This window comes from Rana temporaria, chromosome 2, assembly GCF_905171775.1.
Source record: "Rana temporaria chromosome 2, aRanTem1.1, whole genome shotgun sequence".
NCBI classification, from domain to species: Eukaryota; Metazoa; Chordata; class Amphibia; order Anura; family Ranidae; genus Rana; species Rana temporaria.
The window spans coordinates 34,363,071-34,379,853 of record NC_053490.1 but is presented as its reverse complement, the minus strand read 5'-3'; the positions used below and the strand labels follow the sequence as shown (position 1 = coordinate 34,379,853).

Here is a 16,783-nt window from a genome sequence, read left to right as displayed (position 1 = left end):
CAGTGGGTTCTTTCATCAAGTTCTGCAAGATAGACTTAATAATCTCATGTAAGTCCTCCCGGTCAGCGGATTCTGGGACCCCCCGGACTCGAACATTATTACGGCGGCTCCTGTCCTGGAGTTCTTCCAGTTGCAATTGCAGGGAGATCGACACATCCCTCTGCATATTCCTCTCGCTCTCTAACATTCCCACACGTGTTTCCAGAGCCTTCAACCCGCTCTCCCCCACTGAAGTACGGGCCTCCAGCTCCTGTATTTCAACTCTGACCTGTTCAAAGTCCCTGGCATGTGCATCTTCCACCTTAGTAATCAGTTCAGTAATATCGGCCTTAGTGGGGAGAGCTTGAATTAGAGTTTTCAATACATCTATCTCACTTTTCAGCCCTCCAGCCTCCCGTATGGGGGGGGATACGGTTCCCTCCGCCATGACCGCAGAGGGGTGTGGACCCAGCGGTGGAGCCTGTAGAACCTCTACGTCTGATCTAACAGACATTTGGTATTGGGGAGCAGTCCTCTTCAGGCCTCCAGCTGTCTGCCCCTTACCGTCCAGCACCCCACTCTTACCTGCAGAGAGGCGGCCCCCCCCCTTGTATAGGAGAGAAATACCGTTGGATCTCTTGCTGCTCTACGGGTCTGGATGGGTGGGTTGATGTCTGTGTCTGTGACTGTGCTGATAGTGCCGCGTTCCGTGATGTCCGGCTCTCACGCTGTTTGCAGGGGTGCATCCCTTGTATTCCCCTTACTGTGACACTCTACTCCTGCATCGGTTGCCCCAGTAGTCCAGGTGCCCAACTCTCCCTTACCGCCACCACAGTAGGTATTGACACGTATCCGCAGATATCTGATGCTGGTGACTATTAAATATTTATGAATGTTTATATTTAAAGTTATTGGGTAGATGGGCACCTGCTATAAGCGGGCAGATAGTCTCTCATTAAACGTGACTGTGTCCCAATCTCATTCCTCCGACCTGAGAGCCACTAAGCCTGCTCTCCTGACCTCTCGTCTCCTCACATGGGCGTCTCAAGCAACAGGGCAGGCAGTACTGCTAATGCTAGCAGCGGTGGCTATTGGTAGCTATCCGGGGGGTGTATACTGACAGTCCACCTGCGAGACTCAGAGTCCCGCTCTGCACGCCGCCACTCCACACTCCACCAACCCGGAAGCAACAGCCCAACAGCCCGCTCTCCTCTCCCTCGGAATCTCCACAAAGACGCCGCGGGCACCGCTGGTCAGCTGCAGCAGACTACCTGCAAGCTCCGAACCTCCAGATCCCACAGGCGCTCCTCCGTCTCACTCTGCCGAAAGGTCAGTACATGCAGCACTGGGAGGCGATTATGCAGACCCCCTTGATGCCCTTGATGCCGCCGCTGATTTAATCCCGCATCGGTCTTACTCCTGGAGCTGTGGAGGACGGGAGTTCACCAGCTTACTCCCTCACTCGTCCATGCGCAAGCCACTCCCCCCCAGACTCCCGCTTTTTCACCAAAGAAATAAAAAATAAAGTAAAAATTAAAATTCTAAAAAAATATAAAAAATAAAATAAAATAAGGACTTAATACGTGCTATGCTCTCTGAAGAGCAGTCGGCATTTAGATAGGTAATATGCTGTCTCACCGCCTGCTCTAACCCCGCACTCGCACGCCACAACCAGGTGGGAGAGAGGGCTGTCAGGTAGGTTGTATGGGGGCCCTTTGATTATTGCACTCCAGTGAAATTTAAAGTATTTAAAGCCAGGGCTAGGGTGATGGCTCAGTGGCCATGTACCTTCAAAAACAAGTCCGCTTTGAAATCTGCCATAGTTCTGTATGGATGATGGATTGGTTTTCTTTGTTTTTGTGTGAGGAAATATCTATTTTCCACAGGAATTTCCTGCATGTTATGGTGCCCGGGTGACCCCGCAGGTGTATGAGCGGTCATGTGACAGGGTCTCCGTATTGCTGTAGCGGCATCTCATATTCTATAGGAAGTGTTGGATTCCATGACAGATTAGTGTGTGCAGGGCGTGTTGGGACACATCCGTGTGCCGTTGTTGTTGAGGGGTGACCTACACTGGATTTCGTTACCTGACTAAATAACAGAAAAACAGAATAATGCCCCTCCTGATGAATTCCACCATCAGCATAATGAGCATGTTCATTATTTCCCTCACTTTTTTTATGCTTCCCTTGTTGAACTTCACGCTGTGCCACATATGAGTTCTTGTACTTTCTCGCTGGCTGCTGCAGTCCTGGCACGCTTCGCTTTTAATATCCTGCCTATTTCCTCAAGGAATGACCAAAATTCTGAAAATTCACTCTGCTGGAGATTTGGAGAGGCTGAATTTTGCCTGCTGAGTGGATCGTCGCAGTCCTCCCAGCATGTAGAGAACTAGGAATTGTGTCCTTTGGACCCCTTACAAGTTCAGTGGAGTACAGGCTCCTCATCCCTAACCCACTGACCAGAGTTCTATGGTTAAGCAAATAGCGAGGAAAGCAAATAGAATTCCGGGGCGCATCAAGAGAGGGATGACCGCTGGGACGTAGAAGGTCATAATTCTGCACTTAGGCCACATTTAAAAGAGTGTGTCCAGTTCTGAAGACCTCGCTTACAAAACGTTTTTGGAAGATAGAGGGAGAAGAAACAAGAGGTACAAGGTCTGAACTAGTAAGGCGCCTTTCAGACGGACGGCAGTTTTGCCGCAATTAAAAGCATGTACTTTTTCAGTGAAATTCAAGGCTCTGGGCACTGCGATTAGCTGCATTTGTACATTGCGATTACGTGCGGTTGCATGCGGCCGCGTTTAGCTGCGGTAGTAATTTCCATAGCAACCCTTTTTATTTATTTTTTATTATTATTATTTTTTTAAGCGTATTTTGTGTGTGTACTCGAGAGAGGAGCCGGACTGCAGGAGTTGGGAGTAGGCAGGCCTCCCCCAGAGGCATTCTGCCACCTTTCTCCATGCCCCGGGTGGCAATGGCGGGTGTGTGAGGGGGTCCTCCCACACAGCACGCCCTACCTGCTCCGCTTTGAAGCCCAACGGGGCAGAAGGCCTCTCTATAAGGGAGTGAGAGGATGTAGCCCGCTCAACCACCCCCGTTAGTCCTTCGCCTCTCTTTTTAGAGTCCGCGTGGTCAAAGTGCGTGCGTGTTAACCCAATTTCGAGTGCGTGTGTAAGTGTGGTGGTTTTTGTGGGAGCGGGGTGGGCGTACTAAGCGCAGACTTACCTCGCATAGCACACCCACCGGGAGCCGGGCTGAGACCACCAAACTCAATTCACATGTAGGCGAGACCGGGATCCGAACCCCTAGCTGCAGAGGTGAGTGGCTTGTCAGTGCAGTGCCAATCGCGTTGAGCCACCCTATTTATTTTTTATCATGATGTGCTTCCTGTTTTTTTTCTTACGCTGCTATCCGCAGTTGACACAAGACTGCGATTACCTGCGGTTAAGTGCATGTAGCTACGCTAAATCGCACCTGGACGCATTCAATTCTATTTTTTCTATTCGCACCAAACCGCATTCAACAAAATCACTGCTAAACGTTGTGTGTGAATTGGGCCATAGGAAAGCATTGTGTGCTTTTAGCTGCGGTAGAAAACTAGAAAATCCGCAGCTAAAAGCACCATTCTATCCGTCCGTGTAAAAGGGACCTAAAGGTACTCCTGAAAAGCAGATTGTAACTGATTCTCCGGCTTATTGCCAAACATTGCTGTGATGAAGAGAACTGTCTGCCTAAAGACCATTAAAGTTTGCACAGAGCAGCCCAGATCCTTCTCTTCTCGGGTCCCTGGCTGGAGCTCCTGGCCCCTCCCTCCTGTTGAGTGCTCTCACAGCAAGCAGCTTGCTATGGAGGTACCCGAAACAGAGCCACAGCTCTCTGTATCCATTCAGACACGGAGTCACACCTAGGCCCCACCCCCTCTCTCCCCTGATTGGCTAACTGAGTTTTACAGCAGCGGCGCCAATAGCGCCGCTGCTGTGTCTCAGCCAATCAGGAAGGAGAGTCCTGGACGGTCAAGACAATTGAGAGTGTGCTCAGGTAAGTATTAGAGGGGGGAGGCTGCTGCACACAGAATGCTTTTTATCTTGATGTATAAAATGCAATAAGATAAAAAAAAAAACTTCTGCCTTTACAACCCCTTTAAAAAACTGTCCAGGAGTGTTGGGTTCCTTTCCCTCCATGGTGCTCAGTGGTTCCCTTTTCCAATCCCTTTGTCATGACGTGACTAAGGGGCTCATGGAAGAAATGAGCGGAGAAGGGACCATTATATTGACAATCCTGTAAGTGCCCTTTTCTGAAGGCTCTTAACCACTTAAGGACCACCTAACGCCGATATACGTCGACAGAATGGCACGGCTGGGCACAGGCACGTATATATACGTCCCCTTTAAGAGCCCAGTTGTGGGTCGCACGCGACACGGTCCGAAGCTCCGTGACCGATCCCGTTGGATCCACGGACCCGATCGCCGCCGGTGTCCCGCAGTCACAGGAGCAGAAGAACGGGGAGAGGTGAGTGTAAACACACCTTCTCCATTCTTCACTGTGGCAATGTCAGTGATCATCTGTTCCCTAATAAAGGGAACGACGATCACTGACGTCACACGTCCAGCCCCACCCTCTACAGTTAGAAACACACGTGAGGTCACACTTAACCCCTACAACGCCCCTAGTGGTTAACTCCTAAACTGCAATTGTCATTTTCACAGTAATCAGTGCATTTTTATAGCACTTTTCGCTGTGACAATGACAATGGTCTCAAAATTGTCCGATGTGTCCCCATAATGTTGCAGTCATGAAAAAAATCGCTGATCGCCGCCATTAGTAGTAAAAAAAAGATGCCATAAAACGATCCCCTATTTTGTAAATGCTATAAAAATAAAAACTGCAGAGGTGATCAAATACCACCAAAAGAAAGCTCTATTTGTGGGGAAAAAAGGACGCCAATTTTGTTTCGGAGCCACATCGCATGACCGCGCAATTGTCAGTTAAAGCGATGCAGTGCCGAATCGCAAAAACTGCCCAGGTCCTTTACCTGCATAATGGTCCGGTCTTAATCCCCCATCCCTGTGACAGTAGTACGGTGAAAAGTTGCCCCGTACCAGCTGTCCCTTCTGAAATCAGCGTGGCCATGCAAGGCTCCGTCCACACGGCCGCGTCATTCATAAAACAGAGCTCTTTGCAGCTCTTGGCTTGAATTTCCTAATGAACTACCAGTTGTAGAAGTGCCGGAACGCAAGCGCTTTGAACCCCTTCTTAGTTAAAAGTCTACCGCTAGTGGCCAAAAAGCACCCCTAAAACGAGTGGCTGTTTACCGCCAACGCAGCCGCAGTGTGAAAGTAGCCTAAAAGCCTTAATCAATTGTTACAAAAACATTGCAATCCAATAAAATTAAAGGGGTTGAAAAACAATTGAAACATGTAACATGTTCCCAAAGGTAAACTTGTCCTTTAAAAGTTGATTGTGCTTAAATAAGAGATCTAGGGCTGGTTTCACATGGACGATCCAATCAGGTCTCCCTGTCAGTATTTCAGGTGGACCTGTTCGGACCAGCCATTGTTCTCTATGACGCAGCAGATGTCATCGGACATGTGTCTGCCAACACCCACCGGCATCCGATCCTGTCCACCAAAAATAGATGCATGGGGGATCCATTCCCCATCCGACTGGCGGATCGGATGATAGTCGGTTGGATGGACAGGCGGTTTGTTTCCATCCGGCCATCCCATAGAGAACTGCAGGGCTGGCTATGCTGAGAGGGCACTTACCTGTCATCCGTCTGCTCAGTGAGGACCAGTGGAGAGATCCCCCACTGAGAATGCGATTGTGCGTTCCTGAGCCCGCCCCTTTTTTTTTCTTAGATGGCTTGAATGGGCGTACTGGAACCCAGCTATTGAGCAGAAAAGGTATGGCCATATAGGCTGAAAGGTAGAGCTCATCTCTGTTTGAAATGCGCGCGGGAGACTTCTTTGCGGCAAGGTCCGGCGTCTGCCGGGCCTTAAGCCGAGAGTCCCCTGTGCGCATGTGCCGCAGTCAGCGGCTCATTGCAAGGGGAATATCTCCTAAATCGTACAGGTTTAGGAGATATATTTTTTACCTACAGGGAAGCCTTATAATAGGCTTACCTGTAGGTAAAAGTTCCAAAAATGACTATACAACCGCATAAATGCCACCCAATCTATTGCTCTTTATTTACTTTTACTAACATTTTTTTCAAGAGAGAAAGGTTGGCTTCAGTTTAGGGCTGCAACCAACGATTATTTTCATAATCGATTAGTTGGCCGGTTATTGTTTCAATTAATCGACTAATTGGTTAATCTTAAAAAAAGTGTGGTGTACAATTTAGTTAATATGTAAATAAAATAAAAAAAGGCAATTTATTCTAAAATATCCATATGCAGTGGTCAAAAAAAAATAACCAACTACAGTAATTGTAATGCCTTCTATTACCTCCACTTTCTCTGGGTTCAGATGCTGATCTTCCCTGCAGTCTTTAAAGTGATTTTTATTTTTTTAAACAAACTCGTTATACTTACCTGCTCTGTGTAATGGTTTTGCACAGAGCAGCCCTGATCCTCCACTTCTGGGGTCCCTCACTGATGCTTCTGGCTCCTCCTGCCTTCAGAGTGTCTCAATAGCGAGCTGCAAAGTTATAGTATAGAGCGCCCGCTATAGCAAGGTAAAAAACTTCTGCCTTTAGAACCACTCACTTCCTGCCCAGGACTACATGTCCCATGAGGCATTGCTCCTCGCACTTTCACATTCACAAATTCTCAGGCACTTAGTGACATGTATGGATGGTGTACTGAGCTGTATGTGTGCTGCACTGTATTTCCTGATATGTAAACAAATAATGTATTCTATATGCAGGCCAACTAATCAACTGGCCGATTAATCGATTATGAAAATAGTTGGCAACTATTTTCATAATCAATTAGTTGTCAATTAATCCAGGGCTCGACAAATCCCGGGCGCCAGGTCGCCATGGCGACTAGAAATTGGGTCCTGGCGACTTGGCTTTTTTTTTGTGAGCTGGTGGTGAGCCGTTGGTATTACAAGTTATTACCACCAGATGTGTGAGCTGGCGCCATCTGGTGGTGGCCGTTGGTATTACAAGTTATTACCACCAGATGTGTGAGCTGGCGCCATCTGGTGGTGGCCGTTGGTATTACAAGTTAAGCATTACAAGTTAAACAGCAATTCTAATGTCATTTTTCAAAATTTTTCACTGCCATCTTCTTCCCTCTAATTAGAACCCCCAAACATTATATATATTTTTTATCCTAACACCCTAGAGAAGAAAATGGCGATCGTTGCAATACTTTCTGTCATGCCGTATTTGCGCAGCGGTCTTACAAGCGCACTTTTTTGGGAAAAAAATTACACTTTTTTAAATTAAAAAATAAGACAACAGTAAAGTTATCCCCATTTTTTTAAATATTATGAAAGGTAATGTTACGCCGAGTAAATTCACACCCAACACGCTTCAAAATTGCGTCCGCTCGTGGAATGCCGACAAACTTTTACCCTTTAAAATCTTCATAGGCGACGTTTACAGAGGAGGTCTAGGGCTAGAATTATTGCTCTCGCTCTACCAATCGCGGCGATACCTCACATGTGTGGTTTAAACACCGTTTACATATGCGGGCGCTGCTCACGTATGTGTTCGCTTCTGCGCGCAAGCTCGTCGGGACGGGGCGCGTTTTCTGGCTCCTAACTTTTTTAGCTGGCTCCTAGATTCCAAGCAAATTTGTCAAACCCTGAATTAATCGATTAGCTGTTTCGGCCCTAGTTCAGTTTTCATCAAGAAAATAAAGGGAGTCTTTCTCCGATATTTGGCTGCGCAGGACATGGACAGAGGGCAATGTAAAATGTATTTTAGTAGGAGTTTTAATGTAAACTTGCTAAGTGTTCTCTTCTGTTTTCCATAGGACTTTCAGTCAGAAGAAGGCTGCAGTGGAAAGAGAATATGCTCAGGTAAGCTCAGATACTTAACTGTCCGAACAGGTTCCATGTTTTGCATTGCTGATTACCATTTGGAGTGCTGAGGTTGCTTGTACCGAATGTAAACTCCGTGACCAGTTAGTTGGGTACAACCTGTACAAGGCTCTATTTGGCTTTAACTTCAACTCTGGCCTCAAACCGATCACATTCGGACTTTACTGGTTTCCAAAGATGGTGAATACAGATTTAATTCTATTGCTAAAGTGGTGGAATTCTGTGGTCGCTGCATTTTGGATGGTGCAACGTTATTTGCAAGTGGCACATTTTGCGTCATCGTTATGGGATTTACCATTTGAAGTGGGGTCGGTATTCTCTGGAAACAAAGAGGCTCTTGGTTTGGCGCACTGTCCTGGTGGGATTTCTTTTTTGAAGGTGCTTGGATACAGGACGGCTTACTTGGTCCTCAACAAAGACTTTTGGAGTATTTTTTTTTTAATTTTTTTTTGTGTTTTGCTTGGAAGACCTTACACATTTATTGTTCTACGGGACAGCAGGATGGATCCATGGAGTACCCTACAAAGAAAGCACGGACCCTACAAACATCATAACGTGGTGGATGTCGCATAAAAGCTTCTACTTGTCCATATCCAGCCAACTAACCTGCTGTTGTACGTTTGTTCACAATGAGATCAAGGTGCAGGCTGCCGAGTTCACTTCCAGGAATGCTTCTTACAAAGAATGTTTTGTTGCACTATTATTATCGCTTTTACTGCTATTCTGATATTGACCTGGGAGGAGCGGTGTTTTTATGACACAGTGGCCCTGGTTAGCCCGCCAAAACCCTGTAATGGAAATCTTTTACCCTACTTTCCTCACAGTCTCAAGTCTGGATTTCAGAATGTCTTTTTTTGCACTTTTTGTATGGAATGACCCATCCATGTGACGTCAGTTCCGACCGACTATCTATGTTCACACCTGACATGGTGTACCTAATTAACTGGTCATTGGAATATTTTGTGTGCTTATGAAATATTATCGTGTAAATGTAAGATGTCACCATGGTTTAGTGTATGTATACCTTTTTTCTTCACTGACAAATGATTATTTGGTATATTCAAATTTTTATTATTATTGCTTAGAGCAAAGATGTCAAGCTCAATTTCAACGTGGGCTACATCAGGTTGCCCTGAAAGCGCTTGTTGTATCGGGCATGTACAGAGTGCAGAGTCCAGCATTGCGCTGCGTGCACAGTGCAGGGTCCGGCATTGCGCTGCGTGCACAGTGCAGGGTCCGGCATTGCGCTGCGTGCACAGTGCAGGGTCCGGCATCGCGCTGCGTACAGAGTGCAGGGTCCGGCATCGCGCTGCGTACAGAGTGCAGGGTTCGGCATCGCGCTGCGTACAGAGTGCAGGGTTCAGCATCGCGCTGCGTGCACAGTGCAGGGTTCAGCATCGCGCTGCGTGCACAGTGCAGGGTCCAGCATTGCGCTGCGTGCACAGTGCAGGGTCCAGCATTGCGCTGCGTGCACAGTGCAGGGTCCAGCATTGCGCTGCGTGCACAGTGCAGGGTCCGGCATCGCGCTGCGTGCACAGTGCAGGGTTTGGCATCGCGCTGCGTACAGAGTGCAGGGTTTGGCATCGCGCTGCGTACAGAGTGCAGGGTCCGGCATCGCGCTGCGTACAGAGTGCAGGGTCCGGCATCGCGCTGCGTACAGAGTGCAGGGTCCGGCATCGCGCTGCGTACAGAGTGCAGGGTCCGGCATCGCGCTGCGTACAGAGTGCAGGGTCCGGCATCGCGCTGCGTACAGAGTGCAGGGTCCGGCATCGCGCTGCGTACAGAGTGCAGGGTCCGGCATCGCGCTGCGTACAGAGTGCAGGGTCCGGCATCGCGCTGCGTACAGAGTGCAGGGTCCGGCATCGCGCTGCGTACAGAGTGCAGGGTCCGGCATCGCGCTGCGTACAGAGTGCAGGGTCCGGCATCGCGCTGCGTACAGAGTGCAGGGTCCGGCATCGCGCTGCGTACAGAGTGCAGGGTCCGGCATCGCGCTGCGTACAGAGTGCAGGGTCCGGCATCGCGCTGCGTACAGAGTGCAGGGTCCGGCATCGCGCTGCGTACAGAGTGCAGGGTCCGGCATCGCGCTGCGTACAGAGTGCAGGGTCCGGCATCGCGCTGCGTACAGAGTGCAGGGTTCGGCATCGCGCTGCGTACAGAGTGCAGGGTTCGGCATCGCGCTGCGTACAGAGTGCAGGGTCCGGCATCGCGCTGCGTACAGAGTGCAGGGTTCAGCATCGCTGAAGTGGATGTAAACCCTCCATACACCCAGTGAAGTGAACAGCCTCAGATGATACACAGGGATGAACCAAATCTCCCTACAAAAGTTTTACATTTTCTGCTGTCTTCACATTTATATACTGTTTAGAAAGTTCAGATCGTGTTAGGAAATTTTCTCTTCCTGGTTAACAGAGTGTGATGTCTGGGCATTCAGCCAAGATAGCGAACATTGCTGATTGGAGGAAAGGCACACACCCCCTCTCATCATAGGCAGAGACTCTCTGAGGTGTTTTGTAACAGGGCCAGCTCCCTGTTAATCTATTTTAGTAACCTCCCAGACAGAAATTTCAGGCTGCTTTTATCTGGTGTGTCCGAGAATTTGTCAAAAGTTATCAGTCTGATAAGAGGAATGGGTCAGGAGAGAGCTACAGGACATAGCTCTTTGAAGAGAGATAATAAAATACTGCAGATATATGTGCCCAGCTCAAGTTTCATGAATTGGGTTTACACTTTAATTGGACTTTGTTTTCTCTTTAAGCATTTGTTTTTTCTTTTATAGTTTTCTGTACTCTTCTTACGGTTTTACCCTTTTGTCTCCTTTTCTTGCTCGTCCCATTCCATGTCTCGCTTCCTATTAATGATTGCCTTCCCCATTTTGCTCTGACCCTTTCTGTCTTTTGTTGTCCTTTTATCCCTCACTTTCCTTTTGTGTTTTTCTGTTGTCATTTTTTTTCTGTTAAGTTTCTTTTTTCTATTTTATGTTTTTTTTTTTTATTCTCTTTTTCAACTTTTTTTTTCTTTTTACCATTTTCATACCTCCTTTCCTTTTTTTTTTTTTTTTCCTCTTCACTGGTATAAAGTCCTGAGAAAGTTATAGAGTGTGAGCCCGGAGCCCTGTATGTGTCTGGGCCTCTCTGTATTCGGCGCCCTTGTCTCTGTGCCACGTTAAGCAGCAGCTGTTTGTTTGAGCCCTGGCCGCATTCATCAGCGTTGGCTGGCGTTCCTCGCCTGCTCCACGAGCCTTTTATAAAGGGGAGCCTTGTTGATGTACACTGCAGGGGGATAGTGCTTCCTGGATGCTGCAATGAATACCTATGAGCGCTGTGAGATTGGCTCTTTGTTCGGCATCTGAGTGGCGATTGTGCCGCTCCGCTGATTGCTTCATGAGAAAAGTGTCAGTGTCGCAGGCCAGGAAATAAGGAAATAAACGCCAGCTTCACGTGCCAGTCTTGGCTGTTTAGAAAAGGCCATTGCATCTGTGCCTCTGTACAAAGATTTCACTTTTACTGTGCAGCCTCAGTGCTGATATGGGATGGATTCTGAGTTGGTTGTTGGTGAATGTGTTGGCTAGGGTGGTTAGAAATCGATGATTTAATAAAATAAAATAAAAAAGTTTTTTTTTTTTCCATTCAAATCGTTTATTTATTTATTATTTTTTTTATTTTATTTTTTATTGTTTGCCTTCATAAAATGCTTTTGGAGTAAAAATGTATCTAAAGATAGTTTTCTATTTAACCACTTCCATACAGGGCACTTATACACCCTCCCGCCCAGACCAATTTTTAGCTTTCAGCGCTGTTGCACTTTGAATGACAATTGCGTGGTCATGCTACACCAGGGATCGACAAATCCCGGGCGCCAGGTCGCCATGGCGACTAGAAATAGTGTCCTGGCGACTTGGCTTTGAAGGTGGGCAAAGAGAATTTTTTTTTTTTTTTTTTTTGTGAGCTGGTGCCATCTGGTGGTGAGCTGTTGGTATTACAAGTTATTACCACCAGATGTGAGCTGGCGCCATCTGGTGGTGGCCGTTGGTATTACAAGTTAAGCATTACAAGTTAAACAGCAATTCTAATGTCATTTTTCACTATTTTCACTGCCATCTTCTTCCCTCTAATTAGAACCCCCAAACATTATATATATTTTTTATCCTAACACCCTAGAGAATAAAATGGCGATCGTTGCAATACTTTCTGTCACGCCGTATTTGCGCAGCGGTCTTACAAGCGCACTTTTTTGGGAAAAAATTACACTTTTTTTTATTAAAAAATAAGACAACAGTAAAGTTATCCCCATTTTTTTTTAATATTGTGAAAGATAATGTTACGCCGAGTAAATTCATACCCAACATGTCACGCTTCAAAATTGTGTTTGAACACCGTTTACATATGCAGGCGCTGCTCACGTATGTGTTCGCTTCTGCGCGCAAGCTCGTCGGGACGGGGTGCGTTTTCTGGCTCCTAACTTTTTAAGCTGGCTCCTAGATTCCGAACAAATTTGTCAACCCCTGTGCTACACTGTACCCAAACTAAATTTTTATCATTTTGTACCCACAAATAGAGCTTTCTTTTGCTGGTATTTGATCACCTCTGGGATATTTATTTTCTGCAAAAAAAAATAAAAAATTACCGAAAACTTAGAAAAAAAAATGTTTTTTTTTTGTTTCTATTATAAAACATTGTAAATAAGTACGTTTTCTCCTTCACTGATGGGCACTGATGGTACTGCACTGACGGGCACTGATAAGGCAGCACTGATGGGCACAGATGAGGTGGCATTGATGGGCACTAATATGCGGCACTGATGGGCACTGATAGGCAGCACGGATAGGCGGCATGGATGGGCTTGGATAGGCGGCACGGATGGGTGGCACAGATGGGCACTGATAGGCGGCACGGATGGGCATAGATGGGCACTATTGTATGTGTTTTACTAATGGATGCCAATCAGTGCCAAACAATACCTGCCAATCAGTGATGCCCATTGCGGGCACTGATTGGCATCCATTTTTTGTGTCCTCATCCCTGGTGGTCTAGGGTGGCATACCTTTTATTTTTATTTTTTTAATCCCTGGTGGTCCAGTGGGCATCCCTGGTGGTCCAGTGGGCATCCTCGGGGGGGCTGTGCTGATGATCGATCAGCACAAACCCCTCCCTGTCACAGGAGCAGCCGATCGTCTCTCCTCTACTCGCGTCTAACAGACGCGAGTGAGGAAAAGCAGATTACCGGCTTTTCCTGTTTACATCGTGATCAGCCGTGATTGGACACGGCTGATCACGTGGTAAAGAGTCTCCGTGAGAGACTCTTTACCTTGATCGGTGTTGCGGGGTGTCAGACTGACACCCTGCAACAACGATCGCCGCGATGCGCGCCTCCGGGGGGGCGCAGCGGCTCAATCCTGAGGACGTCATATGACATCCACTCAGGATTTTACAACCACTTTGCCGACGTCAATGTGTCATTGGCGGGCGGCAAGTGGTTAAGATACATTAATAATTTAGTTTATTTAGCATGAAATGGAGCTTAATTATGTAGCATGAGGCTGTATATTCTGCAATATTTAAATTTTTGGTAACTCATTCAATGAATCCAAGCTCTGCAAGCTGAGATAACATGCACTGCATTGATGCCTTCACACAATTTCACAGTAACCATGATATAAAACAAAGTTCGGGAATATTGCTTTATCCCATTGTTTTGCAAATCTATGTACACTACAAACTGTATGATTTAATCAGTTCTGATATGTTTTACTAACCTGACAGCTTATTATTCTAAATAGGAAACCTTCATTTTGTTTGAAAATATTAAAGATTCTAAATACCAGCAAGAATAAGTCCTTACATTTAAAGAGCACCTGTCATTTCAGATTCATCATGGCAGCGTCTGTTAGCGGGCATCCATTAACCTGCTGCCGCCACTTCCCTCACCTTGTTGTGTCACTGCCGCATCACCAGCAGTCCCATTAACCACTTAAGGACCGCCCAACGCATATATACAACCCGTACGTCGTTTTGTGCACAAGTCACTGGGCGCCCGCCGCACAGCGGGGAAGCCGATGCACGGGTCCGGAGACCACGATGTCCGCTGGCCACCTGCAATCGCTCCTCAGAGAGGCAGAATGGGGATTTGCCAATGTAAACAAAGCAGATCCCCATTCTGACAGGAGAGGTCAGCGGGATTGTCTGTTCCTAGTGATCAGGAACAGCGATCTCTCTCTACTCCCAGTCAGTTCACTCCTCCCCACAGTTAGAAACACCTCCCTAGGGAACACATTTAACTTTTTGATCACCCCCTAGTGTTAACCATTTTTCTGCCAGTGACATTTTTACAGTGATCAGTGGCTATTTTTTAGCTCTGATCACTGTAATAATATCGCTGGTCCCAAAAAAGTGTCAAAAGTGTGCAATCTGTCCGCCGCAATGCCGCAGTCCCACTAAAAATCAGTGCTCACCGCCATTACTAGTTAAAAATAAAAAAAATAAAATAAATGCCATAAATCTTTCCCCTATTTTGACACCTGCTCTCTGCTCAGAGAGCTCTGAAAACCGAGCAATCGACTGTGTTTGATCGCTCGGTTCTCAGTGTAAAGCCTCATACACACGATCGGATTTTCCGACAGGAATTGTGTGATGACAGGCTGTTGTCGGAAAATCCGACCGTTTGTATGCTAATCGGACAATTGTTGTCGGATTTTCCAACCACAAATGTTGGTTAGCATGCTTTAAAATTTTCCGACAACAAATGTGTGCCGTCGGAATATCCGATCGTGTGTACGGAAGTAGGCCTGGCAGGGGACAAATGCAGCACCTAGGGAAGTATGAATCTGTAAAAAAAAATATATAAAAAATAATCTCGCACATTTCTTTTAATGTATTTTTTTTAATGAATGCAAGAAGTGCAAGTGTTTGTATGTGACCTGGTATCAGCCTCTTGTAATCGCTGTACAGCAGGACTCAGAGTTGGAGAGGGAGAAACAGCACAAGGAACCAATCAGTTCAGCTTTAACCACTTAAGACCCGGACCTTTAGGCAGCTAAAGGACCTGGCCAGTTTTTGCGATTCGGCACTGCGTCGCTTTAACTGACAATTGCGCGGTCGTGCGACGTGGCTCCCAAACAAAATTGGCGTCCTTTTTTCCCCACAAATAGAGCTTTCTTTTGGTGGTATTTGATCACCTCTGTGGTTTTTATTTTTTGCGCTATAAACAAAAATAGAGCGACAATTTTGGAAAAAAATTCAATATTTTTTACTTTTTGCTTTTTATAAATATCCCCCAAAAATATATAAAGAAAACATTTTTTTCCTCAGTTTAGGCCGATACGTATTCTACTACCTATTTTTAGTAAAAAAAAAATCGCAATAAGCGTTTATCGATTGGTTTGCGCAAAATGTATAGCGTTTACAAAATAGGGGATAGTTTTATTGCATTTTTATTAATTTTTTTTTTTTTTTTTACTACTAATGGCGGCGATCAGCGATTTTTTTTTTCGTGACTGCGACATTATGGCGGACACTTCGGACAATTTTGACACATTTTTGGGACCATTGTCATTTTCACAGCAAAAAATGCATTGTTTACTGTGAACATGACAATTGCAGTTTGGGAGTTAACCACAAGGGGGTGCTGAAGGGGTTAAGCGTGACCTCATCTGTGTTTCTAACTGTAGGGGGTTGTGGCTGTAGGTGTGACGTCATGGATTGTGTTTCCCTATAAAAGGGAACACACGATCAATGACGGCGCCACAGTGAGGAACGGAGAAGCTGTGTTTACACATACCTCTCCCCGTTCTTCAGCTCCGGTGACCGATCGTGGGAGTCCAGCGGCGATTGGGTCCCGCGGTCACGGAGCTTCGGACCGGCACGCGCCCGCGACCCACTGCTGGGCATTTAAAGAGGACGTACCTGTACGTGCTTGTGCCCAGCTGTGCCATTCTGCCGACGTATATGTGCAGGAGGCGGTCCCTAAGTGGTTAAGGAGATCAAAAAACTTCCAGTTGGGAAAGCTATGTGCAAATCTTGATCTCGTATGTCAAATTTGAGTTTGGCCCCTCCCCCTTTCTGCCTCCATATTAGTTTTTTTATGTACCTGGCAATGCAAATTGAGAGTCTTGTGTAGGGGGTCGGGGGACGAGGCTAAGGTAGCTTTTTCTGTATTATTTTTGCACCGTCTGTAACATTCGTTGGTGAACACGAAAGATCTTCATGAAACATATGACACAACAAGCGTAGATTTATGAGGTTGTTTTTTTTTTCTCTCAAAAACGAATTTATGGCCCCCGTCGTTTTCCTAAATAGCTGTTAGACAGAAGTTACGATTCAACAGATTGTAACTGTTTGTTTGCTTTCATAAAGTATGTGCTAATTGCGTTTGCCTGTCAACAGATTTGTGACATATGTTGAAATGAATGATAGAAAAGCAATCCAAATCACAACAAAGCCAGCGTCTGTGTTTTCTATGGAATGCTGGATTGTATGAGGATGTGAAGCATCCTATGATCCCCAGCAGCTATTTCTAAAGTCACGCTGTCATTTCAAAATCATTCTTACATTAACCACTTAACCCCCCGGACCATATTGCTGGTCAAAGACCAGAGAACTTTTTGCGATTCGGCACTGCGTCGCTTTAACTGAAAATTGCGCGGTCGTGCGACGTTGTTCCCAAACAAAATTGGCGTCCTTTTTCCCCCACAAATAGAGCTTTCTTTTGGTGGTATTTGATCACCTCTGCGTTTTTTATTTTTTGCGCTGTAAACAAAAGTAGAGCGACAATTTTGAAAAAAATGAATATTTTTTACCATAATAAATATCCCC

General features: G+C 46.3%; 1 protein-coding gene across 1 annotated transcript in view; it reads left to right on the top strand.

Annotated features, from left to right (window-relative positions):
- FCHSD2 (FCH and double SH3 domains 2) overlaps positions 1-16,783 on the top strand; it is a 382,474-nt gene that overhangs the window by 142,578 nt on the left and 223,113 nt on the right. Inside the window, exon 5 of the mRNA XM_040339308.1 lies at positions 7,910-7,955. Within this exon, the coding sequence (XP_040195242.1) occupies positions 7,910-7,955 (46 nt within the window). The remainder of the gene's footprint in view (positions 1-7,909; positions 7,956-16,783) is intronic.